The 20,030-nt window shown below is 36.6% G+C and overlaps 1 protein-coding gene across 4 annotated transcripts in view; it reads right to left on the reverse strand.

The window, feature by feature from the left end:
- PTPN4 (protein tyrosine phosphatase non-receptor type 4) overlaps nucleotides 1–20,030 on the reverse strand; it is a 153,233-nt gene that overhangs the window by 22,836 nt on the left and 110,367 nt on the right. For all 4 annotated transcript variants that reach the window (XM_080918095.1, XM_080918096.1, XM_080918093.1 and 1 more), the window contains 9 exons: nucleotides 13,971–14,130; nucleotides 12,773–12,856; nucleotides 12,628–12,684; nucleotides 8,051–8,207; nucleotides 5,654–5,820; nucleotides 4,129–4,219; nucleotides 3,899–3,960; nucleotides 2,692–2,838; nucleotides 1,393–1,521 (listed from right to left, as the gene is read on the reverse strand). In XM_080918095.1, the coding sequence (XP_080774221.1) occupies nucleotides 1,393–1,521; nucleotides 2,692–2,838; nucleotides 3,899–3,960; nucleotides 4,129–4,219; nucleotides 5,654–5,820; nucleotides 8,051–8,207; nucleotides 12,628–12,684; nucleotides 12,773–12,856; nucleotides 13,971–14,130 (1,054 nt within the window). The remainder of the gene's footprint in view (nucleotides 1–1,392; nucleotides 1,522–2,691; nucleotides 2,839–3,898; nucleotides 3,961–4,128; nucleotides 4,220–5,653; nucleotides 5,821–8,050; nucleotides 8,208–12,627; nucleotides 12,685–12,772; nucleotides 12,857–13,970; nucleotides 14,131–20,030) is intronic.

The raw sequence follows: 20,030 nt of genomic DNA on the forward strand, positions 1-20,030 counted from the left end.
CAGCTGCTACTCCAAGAGTCTGACTAGTGACAAGTGAGGTAGAGCCTTACTGGCTCTCCTACAGTCAACAAGGATGGAGTCAGATGATATGCTAATATTAAAAAAAAAAAAAATCTGACACTAAATGAAGCTAAAAATTACAGGGGGAAATTGCTAAAATTTATTCGAATAAAAATAAAACTATACTGTCTAGCTTATGATATAATGTACCAATCTATAGGCTAAATCATTAAGATAGTTCTTTAGTTTAATCTTTATTTTTCTAAGTAGATAATCAAGAGTTAGGCAGACGTTCATGCATGTGTGAATAGTGATTTCTATCTTCAACATACTCCTGATTTAAAAAAAATCTAAATATAGATATCTAAGGTTATATATAGCCATGGCATTTTTATTTGTTTAACCCAAGTAACCCCAGTGCTTCAGAACAATGCAAAGATAAATTAAGTGTGTGTGCGTGCGTGCGTGCGTGTGTGTGTGTGTAGTATGTCTATGTAGAAGCTACAAAAGTCATTAGGTTTCTTCCCTTCTTACTTTCCACTTACTCCTTTAGGACAAGATCTCTCACTGAACCTGGTCCTTGCTATGGTAGAGCCCAGAAAGCACCAGGGACCCTTCTGTCTGAATTCTCAGAGCTGGGGCCTCAGGCACTTGCAGTTATGTCCGGCTTGTTATATCAGTGCTAGGATCTGAACTCTCTTTATGACTGATCAGCAAATACTCTTCTGTTTTAAGAATTATTTATTTTAAAAAGAATTATTTATTTTATGTATATGAGTGCACTGCAGCTGTCTTCAGACACCAGAAGGCATCACATTTGTCTTAGAGTTTTATTGCTGTGAACCAACACCATAACCAAGGCAACTCTTATAAGGACAACACTTAATTGGGGCTGGCTTATAGGTTCAGAGGTTCAGTCCATGATCATCAAGCAGGAACATGGCAGCATCCAGGCAGGTATGATGCAGGCCCAGCTGAAAGTTCTGCATCTTCATCTGAAAGCTGCTTGTGAAAGACTAACCTTCAGACAGCTAGGGCTATCGTATTAAAGCCTATACCCACAGTGACACACCTACTCCAACAAAGCAATACCTCCTAATAGTGCCATTTCTTGGCCCAAGCATATACCAACCCTCTACATCCCATTACACATGGTTGTGATTCACCATGTGGTTGCTGGGAATTGAACTCAGGACCTCTGGAAGAACAGTCAGTGCTCTAACCACTGAGCCAGCTCTCCAGCCCTCAGCAAAGTGTTCTTAACAGATGATCCATCCTTCTAGCTACCGGTTGAGTAACTTTTGTTTCCCAGTAACTAGTCTCAGACTAAAGACATTTTCAGCTCAAAGACTTTACAGCAGTTCTTATACACAAATACTCTTGACTTCTTACCTCTAGGTTAAACAGTGTCATCTTTCTGAAGATATAGGCAGGGTTTCCTTCTTCAGAGTGGCAGGTAACTTGATAGCATCCATAGGAAGAGCTTCCTGGGGGTTCTGGCCAATACTGGTGACATTTAACCTGATTACCAACATAGTGAATGTAGAAAATTGCATATTTAGACATAGGAATTTGAATTCTCCAACTTTCAAAATGATCTAATTTTTTAAGAACTTTCATATTTATAGAAAATAATTCTCATACACCTTTCACATAAGATTTTTCCAGCTACTAATATTTTTGTGTGTACATGTGCATACTGTATGAATGTGTCTATGCACATACATGAGTGTGTATACACTGTGATCAGTATTGGGTATCCTCTGCCACTCTTTACCGTGTTTGTTCGAGACAAGGTCTGTCACTGTATTTGGAGCTCATCAGCATGCTAGGCACGCTGACTGGTAATGAGCTCTGGGACCTGCTTTCTCTGCTTTGGCCCTCCAGCTCTAGGGCGACAGACGTATGCTAGCAGATCTAATGGCACGTGAGTGCTGGGGGTCTCAACTCAGGTCCCTCTGTTTGGTAGCAGGTCCTTTACTTCTTTAGTCATCTTGTCTGCTCATTATTCACTGTCATTTTAAATAAATCCTTCTAAACAATTTGCTTGGCTATATCCTGATTAGAGTTTTACCACAGGTGTATATGAACGTGTGTGTGTGTGTGTGTGTGTGTGTGTGTGTGTACACTATGTAATCCAAGCCCTATTTTCATATCACTGACCCATTTAAAATGCAATTGCTTTCAGTGCACTTCATACAAGTGTGTAGCCATCCCCTAATAGAACACTTTCACCATACTCTACAAACGCATATTCTTTACTAGTTGCTATGCTTTCTGTCCCTTTCGTCCTCTTTCCCAACCTTGGACATACAAATCTACTTTCTTACTTGTGAAAAGCCAATCCGGAATGTTTCATAAAAATAGAATCATACAACAATTGTCTGTTTTGTTCATTTTTCACTTAGCATAATGCTCTTCAGGATCCCCAAATTCTATCATCAGTACTTCAGTTACTATTTTTATCAAATACTCTTCAGTATTAAACTTTAAAGTACTGATTAAATACAGTAAGAATGGTAATATGGGTGGCAATTATTCTGTGAGTTACAGTCTTAACTATTTGGCTGTAATAATTCAAAATATGGAATGACAACAAAAGATTAAAGGCTACAAGACAATGCTCTGAGTATATACACAATGTAATTGAAAAAGAGCCCAAGTAATGTGTAAGATTAAACTATAGCTTACTCTGCCACGTTCAACCTGTGTGGTCAACATCACAACCATGGAGGAGCCTTGTTCCCAAGTCATTTGCCAAAAGTCTTTACAAGTGTGTGGTAATGGCCCTTGGCAAGCAATGTACTGATTTATAATACTTGAAGAAGAAATTTCCATCTAACAAGAAAAAAAACATTAAAATAAAAAAATAATCTACATAAATTTTACTTGTAAAAGTCATTTCCTGGCAATGTCCAAAGTTATACTTTTTTTTTGAACAACTTTACTCTAAAAAGCAAAATTAACCAAAGTTATACTTATTTAATTGGCAGAAATGAAATTTAAGAACAAATATTTTCCAAACACTACCTGCTTTTTTTTTTTTGGAGACATGGTCTCATCATGTGTCCCGGCATCTCAACTACTACAGTCGTGAACCACCATACCTCGCACTGCTTTGGCTTAAAAGGCAGCATTACAGAGAACCTTGTTTTAAGGACAGAGCGTTTGAAGAATATTTTTTACAAGTGCCTGGTAAACTTTGTAAGGAAGAGGAGTTCTGCCATTTATTTTAGCTGAACTCTGCTCATTAAATAATGCAGAGCCATTAGAATGATATTTAAGCTTGTTTTTATAGCAATTTAGAGAATGCCCAAGGTTATATACTTGACACTTGAAGGCTCCCTCCTGAGCCAGCTTCCATTTATTACCAGAGGGTAAATTTGTTTTTCTAGTACCTCTTTCATATATACAGACTGTACACAACTATTTTACAAATCTATAAAACCAACTTTAAAATGGTAGCATAGTATTTATGGTTTTCTGAATCCCATCATTTGAAAGATAATACCTAAATTAGTACCTAAATTTCTTTCTTTTAATGGCTCTTCTTAAAAAAAAAAACACTGTAACTTATTTAACAGACATCTAAGGCATTGTTAATATGTTTGTTAACACTTCTCTACACCTGACATTTTTAGCACAAGTAAATATATATCTATCTATAAGGACAACAGGAAGAAATGAAAATGCTGCTTCTGAGATGGCTCAGCAGTTAAGAGCACTGACTGCTCTTCCAGAGGTCCTGCGTTCAATTCCCAGCAACCACATGGTGGTTACCTAGTTCATCAATTGCACAAAAGATCAAGGTTAGACTTTCAATAAAAAGGAATTAACCTTAAAATTTATAATGGTTTTCAAGTATTTCCAACAACAAAGGCATAACAAAAAAACTTACATTTATATAGTTTGCATTGATGTAGTCTTCATTACCTTTTAAAAGAACCCGTGTAGCATCATCTAAAAAAAAAAAAAAATTAAAAGAAACAATGGTTTCTTTTGTTGTTTTGATATTTGGGATTAAGCCATCAAAGCTACACCACTAATGACCCATACTCTAGCCATAAAAATTTAATAGTTTTATTTAAAAGATTAAGCTTATAATGGCTAGCGTTACTAGATACTTACAAGGTGAAATATCTCTGTATCTGTTTTTGGAAATGTTCTGAGGTAATTTGGCACAAGACATTGTCATTCCAGGTTTTTTCCGATACAGTTGCTTTAAAAACAAACAAACGGAAATAGTCTGATAAGCCATCAACAATTCTGCTGTTTTGGTCAACTTGTTTCTATTCCAATGGGACCTTCCACACTCTAAGCACACTTTGCTAGTCTTCAGAACAGTCAGTGCTGACTGAGAGCTATAGTCAGCTCTGTAGTTTCTGACATGCAATATGCATCTATGATATTTTGAAAAGCCTAAGAACAACTTTGCTCACCAGGGTACCAGATATTTCAATACTAAGTCTACAGAGAACATATGGCTTTATTTTAGTTTGGAAGTGTTCAAAAGCGCACTGAGACATGTTTAAAAAGAACTGATGCATGACTTAGTATGTTTTATTGTTATCAGCATTTATATACAACATTTGTATGTGGCCATCAATATTTTAAAAACAAATGGGGGAAATTCCTGGTTTTATTTAAGATAAACTAATTAGGTTCACTATGACTAAATACTGCCATTTACAAATGTGTTGGACTCAATTTATAACTATCTTGGATGTATACAACCTGTGGGCCATAAGCTGAACATGTCTGGCTTAAATATAGTTTTCAAATTTACTATATACTCACTAATATAAATAAAGATTAGCAGTCACGCAAGGCAAAGGTGGTGTATGGCTCTAATCCCAGGACATGGGGGTCAGAGGCAGGAGAATCTCCTTTGAGGCCAGCCTGGTCTACAGATTGAGTTCCAGAACAGCCGGGGCTACAGAGAGAGACTGCTAACATTACACAGAGAGACCCTGTCTCGGGCTGGGGAATTATCAATCAAGAAGCATTCTTGTTCACCTGAGATCATGATCTCAGAGAACTAATGACTATACAGACCAAAAAAAAAAAAAAAAAAAAAAACTAGAAAAAGATTAAATATTACTATGAATTTGAAATACATGTTTTTAACTTTTATTTATTATTATTATTATTTGTTTTATTTTTCAAGACAAGGTCTTTGCTACATATAGCTCAGGATGGAACCCAACTTATAGAAAATTGTAACATTACAAATGATGTGTGCTGTGACATATGGCTTTGTACAAGTTTTAAATTTAGAAGGCAATACCCTTATCTTGTATTTTTCATAAAAAGAGCTAGTGAATTACATGAAAAGAACCTATAAAATATTTTTACTTTTACTACTACTTTATTTTTTGAGCGACGTCTCACTCTAGCTTAGGCTGGCCTGGAACTCCCTATTCTGGATTCACCCTGAACTGAACAACATCTTCCTGCCTGGCTTTTATTTTTCTTTAAAACAGAAACTTACTTTAACAGTCATAACTAGTATTGTGTGAATAATTTTTAAACACTACATCTTAGAACCCTTCATGTTGACAAATCCTAAACCTATCATTTTACCTTATAAACTATACTGCACAGTAGATCAGCACAGCTAAGCATGTGCTGATTAATACCGGTTATCACTTACATCAAACTGTGCCAGTACTGCTCCAGTGATAAGCCCCTCAGCCAGCTGGATCATTGACTCCCGCAGGGAATGGTCATCTTGATGGACACTATCTAGTGGGGCTTTCTCAGGAATATACTGGAAGTCTGGCTCACTTTCTAGTTTTTCTTCCACTACATCATATACAGCTAAAATAAAACAAACAAACAAAAAAAAAACATAGGAATCTTAATAGAATTCAGTAAGAAATTGCCAGATATTTTCTATAAATTCAATAACTAATTATTCCATTATATCTGATTGATGCCTTTGAGTAGGAACCAAGAACGGTTATGGAGCTGACAGGCTTCTGCTATTTCTTTGGAAATATAAACACACTCAGGAGTACTCAAATGTGTGTGCTTAAACACACAGACACACAGACAGACAGACAGACAGACACACAGAGTTAATAAATACAAAAATAGGGAAAATGAAGCATTTTTGAGCTGCAGATCTGAACAGACATGCCCATAATTTCTAGGAAATTAATGTTCAAGTTAGCATAAGAGAGCTCAGATCTCAGATGCTGGGCCTATAAATGCCAAGGCCTACAACTTACCCTGTGTATTCTCTCTCTCAGCTCCATTTTAAATACATATAGTTTTTATGTTTTAATAGTATGGGTGTTTTGCTTGAATGTGTGCATGCATACCAAGTGCATGCTCAGTGCCTATGGATGCCAGAAGAGGACCTGAGGTAACCTGGAACTAGGGTTACAGGCCATTGTGAATCACCATGTGGATGCTGGCAGTCAAATTCTGGTCCTTTGTAAAACCATCAAGTGCTTGTAACTGCTGAGCCATATTCAGCTCCTTAACGTTATTGTTTAACATGAGTTATATTAACTCACATGTGAGCTAATATAACTCATGTTAAACAATAACATCTATATAAAAACATGTATATTCAAGGCAAATGATTCCCTCCTCTTAGCCATCTTGCTGGATCAGGAAACATCATGTATCATACTTGAGAGAAGAGGAAAAAAAAAAAAAAAAGATGAGATGAAATCCACACTGAAAATTCGTAGAGAGGTCTCCAGCTAGAATAACACTTTACAGGGCCCTAGCTGGATTCCTCCTAGGTTTTAAAATATTAAAAAAAACAACCAGAAGTGAAAAAAGGCCTTTGCTATCAAAGAGACTTTTCTTTATATTCTGGCCATGTGTCCTTCATGAATCTATAAACAGAAAATAGAGGATTTGCAGGCATTTTCTGATTCAACTCTACACTGAGAGCAATGTACCTATCATGTCTGTTGGCTCTGAGGATTAAGTGAAAACATACACAGCAGCCTTGGTACAAAGAAAATTTCAACAGCTACTGACTGTTGGCATTGAGTGGCACAGGAGCTATTATCAGGAAAGGACAAAAATGTCAAACTGAGAGATTGCTGTTAGTCTAAAACTGAAGCTGTGACACAGAACAAGACAGATTAAGCCTAAACAAACAAGTTCCTCAGAATCAAAATTAATATCTGGTAACGCCTTTTTAATATTCTTAGAAAGCCAATTTTAGGATTACAGATGGATAATAACATTAAGTACGGAAGAGATGATGCCTGCTTTGACCAAATATAAAAAGGGAATTTTTTTTCTCTAAGCATCTCACTGTGACATTCTCATTCATGAATACAATGAATCTGAGTCACAGCCATGACTTGCCTCTTGTGTCCCTTCTGCATAAGCACATATAGGCCTCATGCTGTTTATATATCTGCTGATGGACACAGCAGGTTGTATAACTTGGCTACTGGAAATAGTGTTGTAGTGAATGAATGCAGATACTGCTAGTAGTATGTGTCCAGATAAGAATCTGACATTATTAGTGAAGAGGGCACCACCTACCCAAAATATAGTCAACTGTATTTTCTTTGTTTAATTAGAGTTCATTGGAAATTTCTAGAAGTAGAACAATTTTATTTATTCACTAAACAAATACTCACTGGCTATACTACTCTTAGAGTGGTTGAAGAGGGTTCACTATAGGTATGGTAGGATAAGCAGAGAAAAAAGTTCTGAATGAAGGAAAAACATAAAACCAAACTGTTTACACAAAATTGTTAACATAAAACCATTACATAAAAACCAAGAACTGTTTGCTGAGCAGAGGAAACACAAGTTCACAGACCCTCAAGTATGTCAGGATGATGCTTTGGGAAAACAGTAAGAACTCCACTGTGCATCAGAGGTGTGGATGGGAGAGAAGAAAGCCAAGATTTTGGATTTTTTTTCTCCAAGAATTATGATAGATAGCGCTGTTGTTTGAAGAGGAAATGGACATGAGGTATTGACAGACACCTACTCTGGCTATGATGTCCAGAAGGAAATAGCAATACATTATGACAAATACTCAGTGCTAAACAAGAGTACTTACCATTAGGTCGAACTAGGAGCACAAGTTCCCCAGAATGTCTCTCACAGCTAGCTTTAATAAACAAGACTACTTGATCATGCGTATGTTCCGCAATGTCCCGACCATTTATTAGTACCACTTGGTCCCCTTCATTCAACCGAGGGACACAGAGGTCAGCCTGTAATACAATGTATATAAGTGTTCAAGCATGCACCCAGCATCCTGAAAATAGAAAACTTACTTTTTACAGAGTATAGAAAGAGGACTAAAATAACATATAGAAAAGCATCCATGCAAGGAAGATGGCTCAGTCAATAAAATGCTTGCTAGACAAGCATAAGGGCCTGAATTATACCCAGAAGGTACACAGACATCCAGTACTGCAATGTGGTCCTGTAATCCCAGTATTGAGAAGGCTGAGCAGCAGGATTCCTGGAACTTGCCAGCTAACCAATAAAGCCAAACAGAGAGCACTATGTCCAGTGAGGGACACCATCTCAAAAAGTAAAGTAATAGGTAGAGTGTGACTGAGGAAGTCACCAGCCTCTGGTTTACCTCCCCCACGCCCGAGACACACACACACACACACACAAAATCTATCTCATTTACTCATTGAAAATGCAGAAATCTAGTTTTCTTTCAAACATCCTATTTTTTTTTTTTTTTTTTACAACTTCACTGAACATTTGAATTCCTTCCTCATGGCCTATTATGTGCATAGAGATTCAGATAAAAAATATGTCAAAATGCATATCTACATACAGGCAGTCTTAATTTGTACTGTGAAGAATATACAATTTCATTTCCCACAGCTTAAAGAATATCAGTTTCTGAATTACATCCTCCAAATTTTAGTTTTCAGAATACATGTGTCTTATTACATAAAATATACATTTGCTACTAGTGCTTCAGTCCAAAAGTCTGTATCTCAAAACAGAGCACAGCAGATGGAGAGATGCCTCAGTGGTTAAGAGCAGTAGCTGCTCTTCCAGAAACCCTAGGTTCATTTTTCAGCACCCACATGGCGCTAAAACTTCCTCTGTAACTCCAGTTCTAAGAGGGAATCAGATGTTCTCTTCTGGCCTCCACAGGTACTGCATGCATAGTGTAAAACATACATTAAGGCAAAAATAAAAATGAATATAAAATAAAATATAATATATAAATTAATAATAAAAATAACAAAACAAATCTTTAAAGAGCAAGAAGGCCCAGATCACACTTGTCAAAGCATATCCATCAATTAGTGTGTGACCAAGAAGCAAGGCCTCAGCTCTGCTTGTCCTTGGCTTGCAGTAGGAAATCACCTCAGTGAAGAACTTCCCAGCAAAGATATAAATGAAAGCTCTAAAAAGAAGCAAGCACAATGGCCCCCAGACGTGAACTGTGAAGTGAGAGCATTTCTGCTGTCTGGGGCTCTCTCTAGTTGTATGAGTAGTCAGAGGGACTCGGGTTTGTTTCACAATACAATACCAAGGCTTCAAAGGACAAAACCTTGGAAGCAGATCCAAATGTGGAAAAGACCATGGAAATCTGCTAATGTAAGAGGCTTTTTCTGTATCACCAATTTTATAACGTACTATTCAAACTGCTTGTGATAAAATTTTATAAAGAATTGGTGTTTTGGGTTACTGAACACATTTTGCATTGCTCAATATTTTTGTAACAAACAGCACAAAAGACTTTATTTAATGTATAGAAAACAGATCTAAAAGTCATAAGAACAGTATGATTTTTCCAATTGGTTAACAGCTCATGGCATGATTTCACCTTTGTATGGCCATCTTTAAAGTTCTGCACTGCTGCATTAGGAACTGCCCAAATACTGAGAAAATCACTCAGTCATTAAGATAAAGGGGATAAAAATGACAGGAACTGGAATAAAAAGTTCTATGAGAACATGAGCCCAAGCATGAAGACGGCAGGCTAGGCAGAGAAAACAGTGCTATGAAAAAGGGAAGGAGAAATGGACACATTACTTAGATTTACTATGAACTATGGTTTCATAATTCTCACAAGACCGTGTGCCTAATGGACAGAACACTGCTGTAGGGTAAGCTCATCCTCCCCTGCTCATGAAATGTGTGATCTTAGAGGGCCAACACCCTGAAAACTCAACAAGAACTTAGCCTGATTTACCACCTGGAGTTGTAAAAATAAGTTGTTAGTTCAATAAAATGTTTTAAGAATCTCAAATATTCAAATGTCAGCCATAATTTTTTAATTTGGGTTTTTTTGTGGCTATGTTTTATTGAAGTAGATGGCAAATATTTATGTAGTTCCTTATGTAGGGAAATGCATCTATGTACCAGTTTGATTCTACACTTTCATAAAGGTATGTTTAGGATACCCACAGTGAAGTAGATTGTTTGCTAAAGCACTGAGAGAAATGCTGCTTCAGCAGAAAGTGCCGTCTCCCCACAGTACTCTATGGGTATATGTAGGCAGAAAAGAAGTGGTCTATGTAGCAGGGGACATGAGTCCTCTATGATTTTTTTTTACTAAACCTATCAGCACCGATGGGAACTTGCTCATATATAACCTGCCTTTTGTCAGATATAAATTTTCATTTGCATTTTTTCTGATCTGAAACCCTAGACATTGAATAAATTTTCTAAGAGGAACAGACATTGATTATAAGATTTCCATTTGTAAAGAAAATGATGTTTTTAATGTGAATTATCCATATCTGAGGTACTCAATACACACACACACACACAGACACACACACACACACACACACACACACACACACACACACACACAAAACCCTGACAATGAAGGTGAGCATTCAGCAGGTCGAGGCAGGAGGATCTCTTGAGGAAAGACAGCTTTAGTCTACTTAGAGTGAGTTCTAAGACAACTAGGGCTAAATAGAGAAACCACGTTTCAGAAAACCAGCAAAACAAACAAACAACCATGAAACTGTTTCTTCTATATCATCTATTTTAAAAAGGTCACAACATGGAAGACTGTGGTATATATATTTTAATGAAGTAATTTTAAAATGACAAGGTTCAATATCTTTTAAAGTCTACCAATATTTTTATAGCTTTGTCCTATGCAGCAGAAGGGAGGAAGTCACCAGCAATAGATACAGCTCATAAGAGCAAAGGACATTCAGTGTCATAATTCAGATAACTAAGAAGGAAGAAAAAAGAAAGTGAAACATACCAGAAATCCCATTTCTCAGGAAAACATTGCTAATATTTTACCATGCCTCCAGAACACCAATAAAAATTATATAATGATAACAGAAAATTCATTCCTGTAGAAACTTAATGAGAGACAGGTGATTCACTGTTACAAATTGATGTTTTTAGCATGGGCATGTTAGAATTTAAACATAATCCTGTCTCATTCCAAATTAAAGTAATTTTAAAGCAGAAAGTAGGTAAAGCAGGCAGGAGTAGCACAAACTGCTAACCACAGCCCTTGGGAGGCACAGGCAGGCGGATCTCTGTGAATTTGGCCGTGGGCTACCTAGAAAGTTTCAGGACAGCTAAGGGTACACAGAGAAACCCTGCCTCAAACTCCACCCACTCACTCACCTCAAAACAACAACAAAGTAGGCAAATAATGAACTACAATAAATAAAAGAGCAAACAGCAACAAATCTCAAAAGAAACTCCACCTTCATCTACATTTGTGGAATAAGGAGGTTTCATTTTTCCAACAGAACTCTTGACCACTGCAAAAAAGCTCAGAGTAATAACTTCTAAGATGTAGATTCAATTAAAATTTATCTTTTCCTGAAACTTATAATATGACACTTAGCATTTAGATTTAATATGTGACAAGTTGAAAAGTAACTTTACTTCCTTTAAGCAAACAAAGTGCTTTGTTTTCGTTTTATATGTTTAGGTGTTTTGATTGCATGTAAGTCTGTACCCCACAAAAATGACGGATAACTTACTGAGAACATTAGATTCCTTGGAACTACCAAGTTTTGAGCTACCACCATGTGGGTTCTGAAAGTTAAACAGAGGTTCTCTAGTAGAGCAACCAGTGTTCTTACTTCTTAAGTACAGTTTCTGGGAATGAAGAAAAGGTTCAATGGTTAAGAACACTGATTTCTCTTGCTCCAGTACCAAGGGACCCAATACCATCTTCTGGTCTCCTCAGGCGATGGGCACACATGTAATATACAGACATACAGGAAGGCAAAATGCTCATATACACCAAACTAATCTTTTAATAAAGAGTTTGAGTGTCAGGGGTCATCGAATGGCTCACAGACAACGGTCCAAACCATGGGGAAGCAACACTGTGCACAGACATACATGCAAACAAAACACTCATACACAAAAAAAACATTTTACAAAGTACATATTCATTTTTGGGTTTTTTTTTTTTGTGTGTGTGTGTGTGTGTGTGTGTGTGTGTGTGTGTGTGTGTGTGTGTGTGTTGTTGTTGCTGTTTGTTTGTAACTCTAGTTGATCTAGTACTCTTTTTGCAGACCAGGCTAGGCTTGAACTCACAGAGATCTGCCTGCTTCTGCTTCCTGAGTGCCAGGATTAAAGGCACGTAACCATCACACCTGTTCCTTAAGTACATATTCTTAGACACAGTGTTTAGATAACAGTTGGGATACGTACAGGTGTTCCTGGTGCTACCCGGGACACAATTACAGGCATCTTCTGATCATATCCTCCCTGGAAAACAGAAAAATAAAAAGTCAAATACTACCAAACTAAGAATATCTTAGTATAAAAACTAACTATGACATATATTCTAGATTACCTTTACATTGAATCCAAACCTTCCATTCTCATCAGGTTTCATTTTGATTAGAACAAGGTTATCATGTGGTATGCCACCATTAGGCTTGAAAACACAAAAATAAATGTCAGAATATAAATAAATTACATAATTTATCTGTTTGGATGATCTATGGTATATAAAGAATTAATAGCCTAAGTAAATGTTAGTTGTGAGGAAAAGAGCCTCTTTGCCTAATAATCTGTATATGATTCTCTCATTCCTCCTTCCATTCTACTGGAAGAACACTAGCAAATGGTATTTTGCCATCTCCCTTTCCTCTAATCTGTTTAATACCAGTCTGGTTTTCACCCCCACCATTCCATAGCTAAACTAAAGACAAAAAATATTTTCCCGTGAATAAATCCAGTATTATGTCTCAGTCCTGGTCTTACCTGAATTGAACCCTTTATTATACGTTATTGCCTTCTTTTCCTTCGACCTTTTGGCTGCATATTCTCAGTCTCCCTTCATCTCCCTTATTCTTATAATTTGGTGAGGGCTTGGTTCCTAGAGCCTGTATTCAGATAACTACATACATGTCTTGATGATTCCCTATATTGAGCTTTAAAAAATATATACCCTCTATCAATAGTCCCCCATTACTGACTTTCTCTTTCACATTTATCTCATTTTCTAATGTTCCTTTAAATTTCCTAAAACAGATATGCCTGCGATGATGTTTGCATTTTTAGGAATCCAGTGTATGCTTGTAATAAACTGACAACCTTACTTGTGGCTTATAATCTTCTTAAAAAAACATTAAAACTGATAAGCCATTAGGATTGTAACAATTCATCACTTTATTACATAAAACATATTCTATGTAAGCAATATATATATAAAAAAATCAATCTGTACTTGATTTTAAAATTTAGGGAATATCTCTACATTAAGAAATTACATAGCAAATTAAGTATTTGCTGAATTAATAGCACTTGATGCAGAAACATATATTTATTTTGTATACTAAATTTACACCAATTTGTTAAGACATTATCTCTTAAAGCAATTGGCACTTTACAAAGGAAGAAAAAGGTAACACCAAAATGGTATAAATCATTGTTGAAGAATCATGAGAAAAAGACAAAGTATTATAATTTACTACTAAAACATGCTATAGCTGAACAGAAATTAAAATGTAATCAGAATTTTAAAAGTTCAAAGCAAAGCTACTCACAGTGGACTTCTCAGGGGAAGAGGGCACATCAAAGGACTCATTAGTATGGTTGACTAGATCTTGCTGAGAGTGTGAAAAATGAATTTGGTTCCAACTGTTTTTCTTAAATTGTTTTGGTGGTAAAGCTGGAGGCTGCCCATCTTCAGGGGTCTCTTGTGATCTAGTCAAGAAAAGTGGTTAGATATAAATATTTTTAGAAATCATCTGATGGAACTACCTTATTCTGAATTAGGTAAAGCAACCAGATACCAACTATGTCTAATGTGTAGTCTTAAGTGTTCTATTTACTTGAAAATACTTTAAAAAATATCTTTAAAGTAGTAAATCTGCCTTTTTAACTCAAATCAACAGTTATAGAATACATTAAAGATATTCCTATGAAGATATTTATTAATTTTCTATAAGCTGAGGAGCAGCTTTCATGGTATGAGACTGCTCCATGCAAGCTTCCAAAGGAAGAAGACAACCAACCAACAGTCCTACCAACTATAGCGCCTATGAACCAAAACCACCTGCAAGGCAGCACAACTGGAAGGGTACAATAGTGGCACACATATGACCAACGGCTCTCTAATTGGACTTAAGATCTACTCAACAAGAGAAAAAGTCATGCCTGGTACTGGAACTCATGGATCTTGGAGAAGACCCTACAATTACTACTATGGTGAACTAGCACAACACCTACGTACATTCTAATATGTGCCCTTATACTCACAACTAAGTGCAGTCCCCACTCATCAGTAAGGAACTCTTTCCAACAGATGAAGAATATTACAGAGAAACTTAACCAATCAAAATGCACAGTTGTAGAACCCAACCCCAGTGGATACATCTACATAATGATTCCTGTATTAAAGCTCAGAGAACACTGGAGAAGAGGGGGTGGAAAGAACCAGAGAGAATCAGAGTGTTTCCTGTGAGACTATACTTCCTAGTAATATCAGAAACCAAACAAATAAAGTCTCACCAACATGGCTACCTACACATGAGGTGAACAAGGACAACAACTGACAACCAAAGTAGATGGAGGAAAGCTTGCAAAGCCTAAACATTAAAAAAAGAAAGGAAAGAAAGAAAGAAAGAAAGAAAGAAAGAAAGAAAGAAAGAAAGAAAGAAAGAAAGAAAGAAAGAAAGAAAGAAAGAAAGACAAGAAAAAGAAAAAAAAAAGAAAAGAAAAAAGAAAGAAAAACCTTATAATGGTTCTTTATGAATCAGGTGCCTCAATTTTGTTTGGTTGAGTTTTTAACTTTACAAGGCCTAAACATTACACAAAGAACCACAGATAACTAAGGAAAGCCAAGAGTGGGGGAACATTCTTCCGCAGAAAAGCACACCAATTAGGTATCTAATACCAAATGATCAGGCCAGCCTCGAAAGCACAGAAACCAGGAACAAACACTGCAGGCTATATTTAGAAATGTATATGAACACACACAAATACATGTACATATGTATATAGGAAGGAAGGAAGGAAGGAAGGAAGGAAGGAAGGAAGGAAGGAAGGAAGGAAGGAAGGAAAGAAGGAAGGAATTTAACAACAATTTATGAAAAAAATAGGCCACAAATTTGGAAAAGAACAAATAAAGGAGTATAGGAAGGATTTTTAGGAATGATGGGGAAAATAGTGTACTTATAACATCAAAAAGAAAAGAAAAACCCTCAAAATTGGGTGTTGAACAGAAAAAAAATCCCGTCTGATAGGTATAGTCTAATGAGCTTAAATGATTGTACTACTTTACCATGGCTCATGAGGTTAATAAGCACAATCATGTGACAGAGATTACAATATTAATCACTGCAAAGACACAACTGTATGGAATCCTGCCACATGTTAAGGCTAGAAAACAACAATTTACAAGTATTAAAAAGCCAGCCTGGAGAGAAGGCTAAGAGATTAAGAGCACTCAACTGTCTGACCTTCCACAGGTCCTGAGTTCAATTCCCAGCAACCACATGGTGGCTCACAACCATCTGTAATGGGGTCCTCTGTGTCTGAAGATGGCTACAGTGTGCTCATATCCATTTAAAAGTATAACCCTTTAATTTGTGGCAACAGGAATTGATAGCTAGGAATTCAGGAGTGATTTCAGGATAGAAATTGTAACTTTTAAAAGCAAATAGTCTGTCTCCAAAAGGCCAGAAGGGAGAACCAGTGGTTCAACTCCTATCCTACTCTGCTGACATCCATGAAAATGATCTTGGGAGAAAGTCAGGAGAAACAGAACACTTTTCCCTTTTTGAAATTAGTGTAGATTAACTGGATAAAAATGCTGTTGTGGCATTCTTATATAGACCTTGTATATTATGTACTTTTGTCACATCTGATCTCCACTATCCTCTCCTGTCCTAATGTCCCCCTTGCTGCCTTTGATCCTGTTTCTCAAAAGCCCCCTTTTAAATTTAGATTCCATCCGAGGCAGAAAACTTAGTTTTCTGAATCTGGTTTATTTAATATCATGAACTCTAGATCCATCTACATCCCTGCAAACAACATAATTCACAATCATCAGATTTTACTTCAAAAGCCCATACTCAACAAAACTTGAAAATCTAGATGAAATGGGTGATTTTCTAGACAGATAACATGTACCAAAGTTAAATCAAGAGCAGGCAAACAATCTAAAAAAGCCCATATCTTCTAAGCATGTAAGTCTATTTCCTAGCCAAAAAACATCCCAGGGCCAGATAGCTTTAGTGCAGAATTCTACCAGACCTTCAAAGAAGAGCTAATACCAACACTCCTCAAACTATTCCATAAAATAGAGTGAATACTACCTAATTCATTCTATGAAGTCACAATAACACTGATACCTAAACCACACAAAGACCAAACAAAGAAAGCAAACTCCAGACCAATTTTAGTTATGAATATCAATGCAAAAATACTCAATAAAATTCTAACAAAACGAATCTAAAAACCTAAAAACCATTATTCACCAGGATCCAGAAGCCTTTATGCCAGAGTAAAAGATTGGTTCAACATACAAAAATCTATTAACATAATCCACTACATAAACAAAATCACATGATCATCTCATTAGATGCTGAAAAGGCCTTTGACAAAATGCAACACCCTTCATGTTAAAAGTATTGAAGAGATCAGGAAATCAAGGTCCACATGTAAACATAATAAAGGCAGTATACAGGAAACCAACAGTCATTGTCAAATTAAATGGAGAGACACTTGAAGTAATCCCACTAAAATCATGGTCAGACAAGGGTGGCCACTCTCCCTCTATCTATTCAGTATAGTATATGAATTACTAGCCAGAGTAATAAGACAACAAAAGGAGATTAAGGGGATACAAATTGGAAAGGAAGAGGTCAAGGTATTACCTTTTTCAGATGATATAACAATATACATAAGCAATCCCAAAAATTCTACCAGAGAACTTTTACAGCTGATAAATAGCTTTGGCAAAGTGTCTGGATACAAAATAAACTCAAACAAATCAGTAGCTTTCATTTATATAAAGGATAAACAGGCAGAGAAAGAAAAGAAGGAAACAACACCCTTCACAATACTCACAAATAATATAAAATACCTTGGTATAACTCTAACCAAGAAAATAAAAGACCTGTAAGACAAGAACTTCAAGACTCTAAAGAAAGAAATAGAAGAAAGTTCATAGATTGGTAGGATGAAGTTCATGCAATCCTCATCAAAATTCCAACACAATTTTTCCACACACGAGAAAAGCAATTCTCAATGTCATAGGGAAAAACAGAAAGACCCATGATAGTGAAAAACAATTCTTAACAATAAAAGAATAAAAAGATTTAACAGTAAAAGATTTCTGGAGAAATCACCATCCCTGACCTCAAGCTGTATTATAAAGCAATAGTGATAAAAATTGCATGGTATTGGTATAGAGACAGACAGGTTGATCAATGATATAGAAGTGAAGACCCAGAAATAAACCATATGTTTATGCACACTTGATCTTTGACAAAGAAGCTACAATCGAAAAAAGGCATCATCTTCAATAAATGGTGCTGATGTAACTGGCAGTAAGTATGCAGATATGTAGAAAAATGAAAATACATCCATATTTATTACCTTGTGCAAAGCTCAAGTTTAAGTGGATCAAGGACCTCAACATAAAACCAAATACACAGAATCTAAAAGAAGAGAAAGTGGGAAAGAGCCTCGAGCCCATTGGTAGGAGGATGGGGTTGGGGTGGTGGGTTGTGGTTTCATAAACAGAACTCCAATAGTTTTGGCTCTAAGATCAAAAACTGATCAATGAGAACTTCATGAACCTGAAAAGCTTCTGTAAGGCAAAGAACACAGTCAACAGGACAAATCAGCAACTTACACAATGGGGGTAAAATCTTCACTAACCCCACATCCAATAGAGCACTAATATCCAAAGAGTTCAAGAAGCTAACCTCTAAAAAAACAAAACCACATAACCCAATTAAAAAATGGGGTATAGAGCTAAACGGAGAATTTACAACAGAGAATAGCTAAGAAGCACTTGAAGAAATGTTCAAAGTCCTCGGTCATCAAGGAAATACAAATCAAAATGACCCTGAGATGTCACCTTATATCAATCAGAATGGCTAAGATAAAAAAACTCAGGTCACAAACATATTGGTGAGGATGTGTACAAAGACAAGACAGAGATCCAGCTATACTACTCTTGGGAATATAGTCAAAACATGCCCCACCATGCCACAGGGGCTCATGTTCCACTATACTCATTGTGATCTTATCTAAGATAGGCAGAAGATGGAAACAACCAAGATGTCCCTCAGCTGAAGAACTGATACAGAAAATGTGGTTCATTTATACAGTGGAATACTATTCAGCGATTAAGAATGAGGCCATCATGAATTTTGCAGGCAAATAGATGGAACTAGAAAATATTATCCTGAGTGAGGCATTGTATGCTGTCACTGAGAAGTGGAAATTAGCAAAAATGTACAGAATACCTAGGATACAATCCACAGCACTCAAGAAGGGCCCGAGTGAAGATGCCTGACTCCCACTTGGGAGAGAGAACAAAACAATCAAGGGAGAGAGAGGGAGGGAGGGTCCTGAGTGGGAGAGGAAAGGAGAGAGGTAGGGGAAGAAGGGGAACAAGAGCAGGTATGGGAGAGGGGGAAGATAGGAAAGAATCCCTGAGGGCCAGCAGAATAAAAGGAATATGCAAACTAAAAGGTAGGGTGGGGTGGAAAGTGGGCAAAGACCTGGGAGGTGAGAGACTCTCAGGACTCAAAGGGAGACTTTAGATTACATGCCCAACATTTAAGACTCAACTCCCCAATAAAGAGACATAGGCTATCAGACTGGATACATAAACAAAATCCAGCATTTTGCTGCATACAGGAAACTCATCTCAGAGACAAAGACAGACACTATCTCAGAGTAAAAGGGTGGGAAAAAAACGTCAAAGCAAACAGCCCCAAGAAGCAAGCTAGAGTGGCTATTCTAATATCAAATAAAGTAAATTTCCAACCAAAAGTTATCAAAAAAGATAAGGAAGGACACTTTTTACTCATTACCGGGGAAATCTGTCAGGAGGAACTCTCAATCCTTAACATATATGCTCCAAATACAAAAGCACCCACATTCATAAAAGAAACCCCACTAAAGTTCAAGAAATACATTTCACCCCACACAATAATAGTGGGAGACTTTACTACCCCACTTTCTCCAATGGACAGATCATGGAAACAGAAACTGAACAAGGACACTGTAAAACTAGCAGAGACTATGAACCAACTGGAATTAATAGATATCTATAGAACATACCATCCTAAAGTAAAAGAATACACCTTCTTCTCAGCATCCCATGGCACCTTCTCGAAAATTGACCACATAATTGGACAAAGAAGGAGCCTCAATCGATATAAGAAGATTGAAAGACTCCCATGCATCCTCTCAGATCACCATGATCTAAGGCTGGTCTTTAACAACAACAAAGACAACAAAAAGCCTACGTACACATGGAAACTAAACAACACTCTGTTAAACGATAGCAGGGTCAAAGAAGAAATAAATTAATTAATTAAGGATTTTCTAGAATTCAATGAAAATGAAAACACAACATA

This window comes from Micromys minutus (genome assembly GCF_963924665.1).
Source record: "Micromys minutus genome assembly, chromosome: 6".
NCBI classification, from domain to species: domain Eukaryota; kingdom Metazoa; phylum Chordata; class Mammalia; order Rodentia; family Muridae; genus Micromys; species Micromys minutus.